Source organism: Triplophysa rosa, linkage group LG11 (genome assembly GCF_024868665.1).
Source record: "Triplophysa rosa linkage group LG11, Trosa_1v2, whole genome shotgun sequence".
NCBI lineage: Eukaryota > Metazoa > Chordata > Actinopteri > Cypriniformes > Nemacheilidae > Triplophysa > Triplophysa rosa.
Window position 1 is genome coordinate 2,855,345 of NC_079900.1, and position 12,670 is coordinate 2,868,014.

Below are 12,670 nucleotides of genomic sequence, written 5' to 3' on the forward strand. Positions count from 1 at the left end.
AAGCCCATATCTGCTAATATTTATCTAATACTTCATCTATATGCCTTTAAAACTCACACGGGATTACATTCGTGTAAAGTTTGGATGATCTTTAACCCCGGCGGGATGAGACCATCCCACACCTGAGGAACTGATGTTATCACGTGACCCTTTAAATCTGTCACCTGTCAAAAAGAGAACAACTCTGACCTGTGTCACAGATTTATGAGCAGGTACTGTTGAGCTACGGTGCACTTCCTCTCCAATTTACACATTTTGCAACATCTTGAGATTCCTCCGGCTGGACCGTACCATTCCTGAGCGCTCTCGGAAGTCTCTGCGTGTGTGTGGAGGGGGGAGATGTTGGACGCGGAAGGTTGGGGGGCTAATTAAAACAGGGAAGGAAGAGATGATTTATTACAGCTGTCCTTAGGCATGGAGCTGTAATGGTTTACACATGGAGCCATAACCCGCATGTCAGAAGGCCTTTTGTTACGGAACCTTAAGAGTCCTTGTGGACCGAGCCGTGTGGTATGAAGGAATATGACGGAAGTCACTTTAGAGTCTTCCAAATGCATCAATGTAAATGTTACGCAACCAAACTACATTTCCCATGATTCCCTGTGGCAGCAGAGCTTCTGTCTTGGGTTCAGACACACCTGAAGCGGTTCATCGGGGTCGCTGGGTTCACTAGAAAACTACACACAGGTGTGTTACCACTTAACTAAACTCGGCAGGACGGAAAATAAACAAAACCAACACACTCTTGTCGTCAGATGAAATCTAAAACCTTGCGACTTAATCTCTTCAACACAATCTTGATGTAAAAGATTCATCCAACATCTTACCTTTGGGAAAGAGTGTGAGTGTGGGATTTAAGACCCAATATCTTTAGAACTATAAAAGAAAAAGGTTATTTATTTTAATACGTTTGACCGACTCTTATCCGAAGTGGCCAAAAGTGATGTTCAACTTTGGACAATTTTCCCACTTTATTCAGATATTTTATTGAAGATGCATTCAAAGTATTGCACGCATGTTGCATTGGTGTGTTCGGACTATACACTGAAGATCAGTTTGAGAAGAATTTTAGGAGACTTGACAAAGAATTTATAAAGACCAAATAATACCATAAAAGATCAACAGATCAGATTGTAGGCCTTATTTTCCATGAGCTTTTTGTTTTTTTTATGCATTTTTTGTATAGAATAAAACAGATCTTCTCTGATATGCTATGGGTCGACTTTGCCATTGTCCAATAAATACCTTAAAACTTTAATGTCTGTTCATTTTGTAGAAACATGTCCCCGGACATCACTTTTGGCCACTGCTGTACATTTTTTATAAACCCTCAAAAAAATCATCTCTGAAAGAAATGTATTTTCTGTTGACATTAGAAATCCTTGTTATTCCTCTTCAACGCTTCACTTTTTACCATCTGATCACTTCACAAACCAGTTTTACTCTGTAACATTACAGACATCTGCTTTGACTTTTGAACTGATAAGATCTCTTATCTTAAGACTCCATAGACTTGGAAAAGGTGATAAATACATTTTTCTCTGTATTGACCCTCGATGGCATGAAAATCATTAACTAAACCCTTAACAAATCCCTAACCCCACCTGAAAGAGCACGAGTTCACTGTGCAAACGTACCCTCGCCGCTTCGGGACACTGAAACCAGACCACAGATTGCACATTAACTTCTCCTGTGACGCAACACATTTATTCTCATTTTTGTCGACATTAGTTGCTGTAACACTGATCCTACTGGCACAGCATCAAAGACTCAAAACTGGACGCTTTGAGAACTGCAGGGGAAGAGAGGAGGGTGGAGGACCACGAGGATCATTTCAGGACACATGGAAGATGCTCTGTGTGTTTGTGTGTGCGTTGATAATGCGTCTCTGTGTTTCTGACAGCAGTTATCTGTTGATTATCGGCCCAATGGCTCGGGCCCCTCTGCGGTTTGTTGAACTCCGTGACCCCTGCCTTGACCTCGCAGACCTCCCTCATGCGGATACAAGCCGGACTTTCTCAAAGCACGCATTCTGTGGGACTCCAGGCATGTGTGTGCGGACATTTGGGGTCCATGTGGGGGTCACGCAGGAAGAGATGTGGGCACAGAGGTGTGTGTGTGTGTGTGAAGGAATGTGGAAACTGTAATGAGTGTAATTGCCTGCTTGCATTGTGTGGACAGTATGTGCGTGTTTGAGTCCGAAAAGAATGAGAGAGCTAGTGGAAGTAATTGTGTAAGATCTGGGATGTTTTTTCAGGGCGCTGTGTGTGTGTGTGGTTTAGTAAGACAATGGGAAAGGAGAAAGCAAACTTGAAAGCAGCTCTAAGTGTTCCTAATGAGAACAGCAGGTTTAAAGAGACGTGCATGTGTGATTTCGTATGCATCAAGTGTGTTTGACATGCATCTGTAGGATGCAATTTTACCTGCTGGGTTTGTACGTATACTGTTTATACAGGTAAATTTGGGTGGTTTATTTGAGTATGCTATTAGTATTCTTCTTTTAAGCTTAAAGGTCCAGTGTATGATATTTAGCGGCATCTAGCGGTGAGGGTGTGAATTGCAACCAACGGCTCACTCCACCCCTCCCTTTCGAAGCACTACGGTGGCTGACACAGAACTAAGATGTCGTCACGTTTTCGCTTCTTTGCTGAAGGAGATATAGTATTTACACTTTTATAAACGAAAAAGTGGACCAATTTAGTCCCAAGTTGTAAAATAGTACACTTATAAGTATACTACTGGTACACTGATATTAGTATACGAGTATATTCAAGTATACTTAAGATGAACTTGAAGTATGCTGATGTCTTCCTCGCCTTTATAGCATATTTAGCGAACGTGTGATTTGATGTTCGCTATAATTCTTGACCTTTCCATCATGTTTTGTCCGAAAACGTATTAACATTGCTCAAAGACGTCAGGATCATGAGTGTATATTTCACCTCCTCTCTCTTCTCCGTGAAGGTTGAGGGCTCAGGACCACATGCTGTCATGCTGTCCTTAGATGAGCCGCTGGACCTCAAAGTGCCGAAGGGGCGGGTCAATGGGCGGGACAGAGGCGCCAGGTCTCCGTCCTCTCCCATACATGGCAAGGGGGCCGGGCAGCTACGCATGGCAGACGACGGTACCGCAGTAATCGTCCCAGGGTCTCCTGATTCCCCACATGCAGGTAAGTACGTCAACACAGCAAACAATACAACTTTTCGTACGGTGTAACAAGTATAACATACACGTGTGTGATATGTGGATGTGCAGGTGTCCTGCAGGGCAAGTCCGAGACCCCCACACCCCCCGCCGTGGACCTCAGCATGTCACCGTCCTCACGCAACACCACCTGCTCTCCAGATCTCACCAACGGACACGGCGCGGCCCCCATCTTCCCTGGGGTGAGTTACCCGAGAACCTCATGTGGAAAAGCAGTTACATACTATTAATGTATGCATTTACTAATATACATACAGTATACAGCCATGGAACAAAATAAGAGATCACTCCAGTTGTGAATAAAATCAGGCTTATTTCATCATATATTCATTTTTTAACTGATCCTATAAAATACACGTCAAAATATTAGTATTGTGTTGTTTAAGCATGAACTTGTTTTCTTTGCACTAATCAAGATCTGCAAACATCTTTTCATCTTGTCAGTAGTACTAGTTCACAGAATGAAACCAAAATGATTTTGGTTAAGTAAAAATCATTTTACTTAATCGCTATAAATTGTAAATTCAGAAAATCTGAAATAATTTTGGAGCGGTGTCTTTTTTTTAGCGGCTGTATGCTATATTACGTACTACTACATACTACATCTATTAGGCAGTTGAAAAGTTGGATTTATAGACCAGAAATATCGTTAAAATGAATAAAATCTTGCATTTTACGTCAAAGAAAATACAAAGTATATATAGACGGTCTCAGCAGCAACAACACATGGAGCCATAACCCGCTTTTTTTAACTTAAAGTTTTTTACTTTTACATTTTTATGCATTTGGCCGACGTTTTTTTCCTAATCGATTTACTTATGAACTTAAATAAACGATATGTGGCCCAAACTTAACTTCCGGTAGACCTCCGTTTAGAGTCGTTTTAATTCGATTTAATACAATTAATATACAATAAAATATTACTATAAATGAATATGAAGATAAATTAAATCTAAAATAAATTGTTATACTGTATTATAACCAAACACAGATTGCATGTTAACTTTGGGCCAGACGCATACATCCGTTGAAACCATCTATAGTCATTTTTATTCATTTATGACTACTGTATTTATTATAATGATAATTCTTTGTAAATGCATTATCTATAAAGTAATCTTCGGCTGTGTCCAAAATAGCCCCCTATACCCTAATACAGTGCACTATTTATGGAGACGTCCCTTTTTAGTGCTGTCCGAATTCATAGTGGAAATGCATCCCATGATGCATCGTAACCAATGTACACTTAAGGCTAGCTGATCGTGAGGCTCAGGCTGAACGAATTTCCGGCAGAAGATGGCACCCGCAGCGCTGAGTGTCCGAATTCACTCACTCGTTTTCATTCGCTTCAAGTGGACTATATTAGCGAACTAATGTAGGGAATATTTACATACTCGGATACAAATGTATAGTATAAAGCAATGTAAGTCACTTTGGATAAAAGCGTCTGCCAAATGCATAGAAATGTAAAAAAAAAGTACAATATTTATTGAGGGTATTGGGGGCTATTTCAGACACAGCCATTGAAAATCTTTATCTGGTAACTATGAGCCAATATGAAAAAAAGAGTTGAAGTATTGAATAAATGACTATGCTTACAAGCAGTCTATGAAGCCAAACGTCTCAGCTTTTCCTCTTTAAGTGACCAAACAAGAGAACTAAAAAAACCAGTCATTAACATAAGAACATGAAATGATCCCCCTCAACACCCTCGACATGAGACATTCAGATATTACCCTCAGTGACCCAGAGCTGGACGGGATTGTATGTTATCAAATGCCCCCTGTGTGTCTTCACACAAGCATGTCTCTCAGTTCATGAGCTGGCGTACGGGACGCGGGGTTAAATCAGATTTACGGCAAGGTAGAGCCACACAGAGTTCTTTCTGCTTAATTCAATTCTCTCACAATTCAATTGGGATCCTGCTGGCTGTGCCCGGTTACTGTGAGTCTTGCCATCTCTTCCAGAGGGCTCGAGGAATGAATAACAGTGGCTCTTATGTGGTCAAGACTTCGACGTTGGCACAGCTGAGCTCAGAGCGAATCGGACGGGTTTTATGGGATTTTCCATCTCGTGCATTTCTCGCATAGCTGAAAGCTTTCCAGACAGATTCAACGCCGCTGTCGGGTTCCCAGATAGCACAGGTACAACATGTCTGCTAAAGATCTGGAAAACATCTGCTGTGTAAAAGCGTCTGCTAAACATCTTAGAAAGAGCTGTTGTACATTCATTCTAAATCCTACACGTCTTACAGACGTCTTCTAGAGGTCTATATGACATCTGACAGCAGACGTCTCAGAGATGTAGGGCAGATGAGCAAACAGCATCTGCCGGATGTCTTGCAGATGAAAATGTACGTGTGCTATCAGGGTTAAGAGTCATCATCACTGCTTTTATCATTAACCAACCAACCAATATTAACTTACTTTTGTAACTGGCAAGCGGATTGACAAAAAAACGGGTGCATGTAAACAAACCCACTGTCTTCCTCACTCGATCACATTCAATTCAGACATCTGTGCTCGTGTAGAAAGTGTGGTGAGGCATTATCTCAGAAAAGCACAGCTGGTGGCAGAAATGGACCGAAATGCTCATAAGAGTGTCACGCTGGGAGGGCCATTACCGAAAACGGCCCTCCTGCGGTTCTGCCGTCACCGTCACTTTAACAATTACTTCAACCGCTGGCCCGGTGTAAACAGACACATGCCAGGCATTAAATACATTTAATGACATCACACGTTTTCCTGCGTTTGTATTTCGCAGGACTCGGCTCACATCCGTTACGTGGAGGGCGGGGCCACATCTCAAGCCTTCCAGTTCTTCGTTCCCATCGGAGGAGGAGGTCTTCACCTGCCTTCCTCGATGTTCATTCGCCAACCCAAGGACACGCGATCTTCTCCGGATCTCTCCGCCGACGAACAGCTGGCCTGTCGATGGAGGAAGGTGAGAAGCGAACCTGTTAACGCGGAAGGTTTTCATGAGGGTTTTTACAATGGTTTTCTCCTCGCAGTGCCACCTGCTTTTCGACTCTTTGCAAGATTTGGTGGACCATGTCAATGACTTCCATGTGAAGCCCGAAAAGGATTCTGGGTACTGTTGCCACTGGGACGGGTGTTCACGCAAAGGGCGGGGCTTCAACGCCAGGTGTGTTCTTCGCCTCCTCTACTTTTTACCTGTCAACAGAGTACAGACACAAACAAACTTAAAAATGCGTTGTGTAAAATGTTTTATATGTTGAAATGTTTACTCATTATTTCAGCTCAATTTGATAAGATACAATGTATTTTACTCACCACTGGCCGAAATGTAAAACAGCAAGTTGAATTTACTTGTAAAACCAAATTAAACGTTATCTTTTTTGATTGTGTTTACTGACCCTTGTAGCACACATACATCTGGGAGACGTCTGTTTGATGTCTGCATTTACATCTGCGAGACGTATTTTTTATTGTTTGCTCATCTGCAATACGTCTCTGAGATGTCTCCTGTCAGATGTCATATAGACATCTAGAAGAAGTCCGTAAGATGTTCATGATTTCGAATGTATGTAAAACAGTTTTTTTAAGACGTTTATACACAGCAGATGTTTACCAGATCTTTAGCAGACATCTAACAGACGTACCTGTGTATTAATATAATTTCGATTATTTTCTCACCCTTATTCTGTTACAACTGTGCCATTTTAGTAGTCCATTTCAGAAATGTGTGGAGGTAACGATTCTCAGTAAATAATAACTTGACTGGCTTGAAGAATTGAAATACATTGCATGAGTTGTATGGACTATTTTAAAAAGGGGGAATTTATTCGCTACATAAGTCATAACGCTTATCTTTAGATTTGTCTAAACATCCTGTAATCTTTCTATTTCTCACCATCGGTAGGTACAAGATGCTAATCCACATCCGCACTCACACCAACGAGAAACCTCACCGCTGTCCCACCTGCAATAAGAGCTTCTCACGTCTGGAGAACCTCAAGATACACAACCGCTCGCACACAGGTCAGCGTCACATCTCGCCTGGTGAGTGTACAAGTACGTGTAAGACTCGCTAACCCGCCGCTTGTGTTTCAGGAGAGAAGCCCTACATCTGCCCGTACGAGGGCTGCAACAAACGCTACTCCAACTCCAGCGACCGCTTCAAGCACACCCGCACCCATTACGTGGACAAGCCCTATTACTGCAAGATGGTGGGCTGCCTGAAACGCTACACAGATCCCAGCTCCCTGAGGAAGCATATTAAGGCTCACGGGCACTTCGTGACGCAGGAGCACGGAGGTGTAGGAGGGGTGGGCTCAATGATGAAACCGGCGGCGGGAAAAGCATCCGAGCTGACTTACGTCAACGGCGCCCACATCATCATTCCTGGGGCGGCAGCTGCTCTCCTGGGCAGCCACGGTCTGCAGAGTCTGGGAGGCTCCATCCCCCTGTCGCCCCGCCCACTGGACCTGAGCAATCTGGGCTGCCCGAGCTCCCCTTCAGCTGGACTCTGCGGGCCGCCCATTCTGTCCTTTGGTGGCTCTCCGCTCGGCCTGGCCAAATCTCCCCTGCTGTCTCATACCTTCTCGTCTTCGGCGCTCGGGCTACCCATGGTGCCCCTTTTGGCCTCGGAGCGCAGGGACCAGCGCAAGGCCAGAGGTGAGGAGGACGAGATCCACGGGGGCGTGCTCAACCTTTCCACGGGAGCGTCCCATGATCCCCTGTCTTGGGTGGTTATTCCCTCTGGCCAGGTCGTGTTGAAGCCAGCTGTGGTCAACTGAGCCCCGCATTCCACGGCAGGGGTGGGGGCGGGACAGGGGTCAGAGGTCAAAGGTGAGCTTGTGGGGGGTTTTCACGAAGCAAATGCAGTCGCCATCTTCTTAACTTTTAACTCCCGAGTTCAGTTCTTGAATGTTGAGGCCGTGTTCTGTGGTAACAGCCAAACAACAGTGGCGACACATTCACCTCCGTTCCACGCTCCTTTAGTCTTTCTTATCTACACTCTTTCTTTTTGTTCACTTGACAGCAGTCTTACAAATCCGCGCTCTTGCTTCAAGGGTCCATTTCCATGTATTTATATCTAAGAGTTGTTTTTGGACGACAGTGTTTGCAATGCACTGATCTTATGTTTGTATTCTACACGAACCAATGCTCCGAACGAACATACCCTCAAGCCATTCCGTAAAAAAGTGAGCTAGAGATCGTTCAAATAAACTCACCTACCCGGGGCTGGTCAAGTTAGCTAACGGGTGCTGAGTTTGGTTACCTACATACACTGTTTCCAAGGACCATGTCTGTCATCCCCGAACAGACATTTAAACATCGTCCACTTCGGTCACCCGCAAACGTACCTCCTTAGCTCACTGCATTTGCTGCTAGCTGTGTCACTGCAATATTGCTTCGGTTTAAGAATAGACAAAGTGTATGAACGACAGTCTGTCCTCTAAGGGGGCACGGAAAAGAAACCTTGACTAGTTCCGTTGTGTTTAACAGATTTACAGACACAAAGCTCAGAGTCACTGAGTTTTAAGGCAGACAAGGGCACTAATTAGGAAAACACACCTCTGTTGCCATCTAGTGGCTGCGAGATGTACCGCACGCTTCTGGCCGGATCTGACAAGTGTTGTCCTGTATTGCAGTTGCACAGCAGGACACACAAAAGATACAGTTGATACCGAATGTGTATCTTTTTCTACAACCCAAGAGCCTCTGACAATACACCAATTTGGGTGTGTAACAAAAAATAAAAACCTTTTTTAATGCAGTTTTCCTCCACATTACACACTGTGCCAAATGTGACATAAACCCAGATTAGAGTGAATACTTCGTAGTAAAGAACCAGACGTCTAGGCATTGAAGCATATATAAACATACTCACAGTATATACATATGAATTAATTCAATTAAATACGTTTTCCCCAAAGCATGATTGATTTATGGTCTCTTGATAAAGCCTCCTCTCCTGAACTCAGGCTCGTAACCTCCTCTGGAGGAGTAAAACCGAAGTTTCTGTACTAGAACAGGCACATTTACATTCTTCAGTACCGTCCAGGGTTAAACTAATAAAAGAACATTCCAATTGAAAGAATCCCACCGAAAAATCCCACTCCCCCTAAACGTTGAATCCACTCAGAGTCTTATTTCATATGTTTATATTTTGTGGGTTTTTTTGTGGAAACTATACAATCAATGCATATTTGTTTTACTGTCGTAATATCTTTGGACGTGACATTTCCAGATGTTGAAGTCGCTTCGGTTGTGCTCTCGCTGGCTGCTCTGTGCTCAGCTTTCTCCAGCCCAGGAGTCGATCAAGCATTATATCCAATACATTTATTCATTCAGGTTCACTTTAGTAGACATGAAAAACTGTACAAACACATACGCGGTTTTGCATCCCTGACATACATTACAGGCGTGTTTGTGCTACACAATCCACATTTTACTGCAAAGGGTTCAAATTGTTTACCACGCCCAAGTCAAAAATGTAAATGTGTTGACATTACCAGGGTGTACCGTGCGAAACGAATCCATCTTTCTCCATCGGCCCTTCACACACGGCTTCTATTGCTGGTTGGAGAAAGCTGACAATGACACAGACCTCTCCAGGTCTACACCAATGTTCAATATCAAATAAGCTGTTAAACCTTTAACCCTTTGAGCACTCTGGAGTCCAAAAGCCTTAAAACAACAGCGCATTTGTGTAAAGATGCTGAAATGACTGTAATTGTTCGAGACTTGAGCAATAAATATGTAATGGCAGGGATGATGTTATATATTTACATTTCAACATTCTGTGCAGTAAAACCCATCAGCGTTGTCCGAGTTAGTAAACATATGGTACGGTAAACAAAACTAAAAATGTAAATAATCAAATTGCGATGAGTGAAATTATTCGAGCTCAAGAACCTACTCCTGTTTATAAAAATGAACTAACGTACACAGTTCACAGAGATGCACAAAGGGTTAACAAAAAAAAGACTATGGCCTGGAATGGCCGGTATTCATTTGTATTTTTTCCTTTTTTTGCACATTTTGAGATATTTTAATATCAGTATTTTGATTTTTTTTCCAAGTGCCTTTTATGATAGTTGAAAAGTAGATGTAATACAGTATATGAAAAGTAAATATATATATATATAAATATCTATTTTTCCGGCGTCATGTTCTGAAGTTGAACATGCAGAACTTTAGAGCTGTACTCCAGTCTCCAGTTGGTACATCATAGCTGTGTGCTCCTGTTTTAGAGGAATTTTATTACGATATTGATAAGGACGTCAATGAAACGAATGTTTAATAAATTTGCATTTGATATACTGTTTTGTTGCGTCTTTTGTTTGTCTGTCCTTGAGTTCTGCATAAGGGTTTTCAACAAGTGACCTCGGATGGGAAATGTATTCTTGATGCATCGGATTATAGTTTGGGTAAAAAGAAAGAATAATGCCTCCATTGTAAATACAGTTATATGTATTATACAATATAAATATCAGTGTTTATTTAAAGGGAAATTAACCGATGCATCAAAAGGTGATCTGAAAACGCTGGAAACAATGAAGAATTTTTTTCTATATCCATAAGTTCTACTGCTATGCCCAAAAGTTTTAGGAACATTAGGCAAACAAGAAGTTCAAGTGCATTTTTTAATTCTTTTCTAAAGCAAACTGTAAAATCATTTCTGTGGTGATCTACAAACACAATTTTGAAAGCGTGTATGGATGGACAAATAATACTTGAATATTATATAAAGATAACATTTAAAGACAGACTGTACATTAAGCAGCAATTCTAAAAAAGGTGCATGAACTTCAGATAAATCCTGTCCATACCCAGAAATCATCCGTTCAGTCCGAGTTAAGAAACGACAGACGTTCTAATGTACAAAAAGAAAACACTTTATTGAGGTTCTGGGTCATAATTACAGTTGGGGGGAGGTTGGTGAGGCCTATGTTTGTTGGTCGGGGGGTTATGTTTGCTGCTCTTGGTCTGATGGTTTTGATTGGTGTTGTTGTTGAATGGACAGTTCTTCATCCAGACGCTCTTTAGCTCTCACCACCTACAACAACCACCACAAAAACAGTTTTTTAATCAGTGCTACATGCTTTTCGATGCTTGTGTTTATAGAATAACACAAAAGCTGTGTCTCTAGCATCACACAAGTGACGTGAGAACGCTTACCTTAGACTGAAGATAGAGTGAGCCGCCCACAGCTTTATCATTGGCTTTAAACAGATGCTCATAATTCTAAAGGGAATGTAAAACCATGTGTTTTCAGAACGTACACATTTCACAGATGTGATGTACAATTTACGTTCATATGTCAGGTTAGTTGACACGCAGTGGAGAGTTGCTGCTGGACATCTCTTACCTTCTGTATCTCCTCCGGTGTTAATGTGGAGATGTTCAGTATCTGTTGGGCTTCTTGTACCGTCATACCCGTGAAGCTGGACGCAGCCGCAGAATGTCTGCCTGCTTGACCTCTGGCCTGAGCAGCCGCCTGACTCGCTGCATTCACAGAAACATCACAGTTACACTGTGCCTTTGCGTTATACATCACTAGTAAGGTTAAACTAAGACATTTACTGGATCTTTTGTTTAAGTAATAATATGCATGATCTGGATTGACAAAAGATGTTAAGAAATTTGGACATGCCTATAAACATTAACATATGCATTGACAAACAGTTGAAAAACGTGACATCGTTAATAGATTAACAATCATTTGAAGGTAATATACAGTTACCTGCAAATTCTTGACGCAGAGCTCGTGCGAAAGCTCGCCCGACCACCTGAGCCCCCATCACAATAATCTGAGCCAGATACCTCGCCTGTGTACACACAACACAGACATTTCAACCAAATGACAAACATGTGGCGATAAATATGTGCAGACATGAGTAATCCAAACATGTATTTGTCTCGTGTCTTTAACCATGGCACATACGGATTGGTTAATCGTCCATATTCCACAATAAACCATAGAACGTTACGTCCTATCTGATGTAAATAGGAGAACGGTGCTATACAAGGTTGTGTCATAATAACATCTCTCTGGAAAGATCGAGAACATTCATGAGTGGTTTAGATAGCACCGAAGATAAACGACAAAGATGTTTGGGTATACGTTAAATGAACAGTGAACATACCATCTGTGCTGTGACGATATCAAACACGCGGATCAGACATTTGATTTCACGTGTACGGTAACTCCATCAAGGTTGAGCACACACGACAAATCACCAGAGAAGAAGAAAAACCCAGATACTCCACACTGACGCCTGCTGGATGGAGAAGAAACCATGGACACCGCATTGGCCGCGGAATCGTGGATCGACGGCGCCGCCATATTTGAAAGGGCGAAATTGCCTTTAAAACGCATACGAGTAAACCATAGATACGAAGTAAACGGGGAGCTGTGGCATTTCTGAATAAAAAGCAAAACAACGTTTACATTTCTGCACAGATTTCATTCGTTTAAGATCTGCGTGGAGTAC

At 42.3% G+C, this 12,670-nt stretch overlaps 2 protein-coding genes across 7 annotated transcripts in view; one reads left to right on the forward strand and one right to left on the reverse strand.

Moving 5' to 3' along the window:
• Positions 1 to 10,498, forward strand: part of glis2b (GLIS family zinc finger 2b) — a 29,421-nt gene extending 18,923 nt beyond the window's left edge. For 5 of the 6 annotated variants that reach the window (XM_057346476.1, XM_057346473.1, XM_057346475.1 and 2 more), the window contains 6 exons: positions 2,965 to 3,169; positions 3,256 to 3,386; positions 5,968 to 6,147; positions 6,215 to 6,348; positions 7,087 to 7,205; positions 7,278 to 10,498. In XM_057346476.1, coding sequence (XP_057202459.1) covers positions 2,992 to 3,169; positions 3,256 to 3,386; positions 5,968 to 6,147; positions 6,215 to 6,348; positions 7,087 to 7,205; positions 7,278 to 7,963 — 1,428 coding nt within the window. In that variant the 5' untranslated portion in view covers positions 2,965 to 2,991 and the 3' untranslated portion in view covers positions 7,964 to 10,498. Of the gene's footprint in view, positions 1 to 1,783; positions 2,111 to 2,964; positions 3,170 to 3,255; positions 3,387 to 5,967; positions 6,148 to 6,214; positions 6,349 to 7,086; positions 7,206 to 7,277 lie in introns of those variants that run through there. The other variant, XM_057346478.1, reaches the window with a different exon arrangement.
• A 549-nt stretch (positions 10,499 to 11,047) lies between these two features.
• Positions 11,048 to 12,455, reverse strand: pam16 (presequence translocase associated motor 16). Its single transcript, XM_057346507.1, has 5 exons — positions 12,323 to 12,455; positions 11,920 to 12,004; positions 11,545 to 11,681; positions 11,355 to 11,420; positions 11,048 to 11,232 (listed from the first exon to the last, which is right to left on the reverse strand). Exons 1-5 carry the CDS (start codon positions 12,323 to 12,325, stop codon positions 11,143 to 11,145), a joined length of 381 nt encoding a protein of 126 aa, XP_057202490.1. The 5' UTR covers positions 12,326 to 12,455; the 3' UTR covers positions 11,048 to 11,142.
• Positions 12,456 to 12,670: the final 215 nt, after the last annotated feature.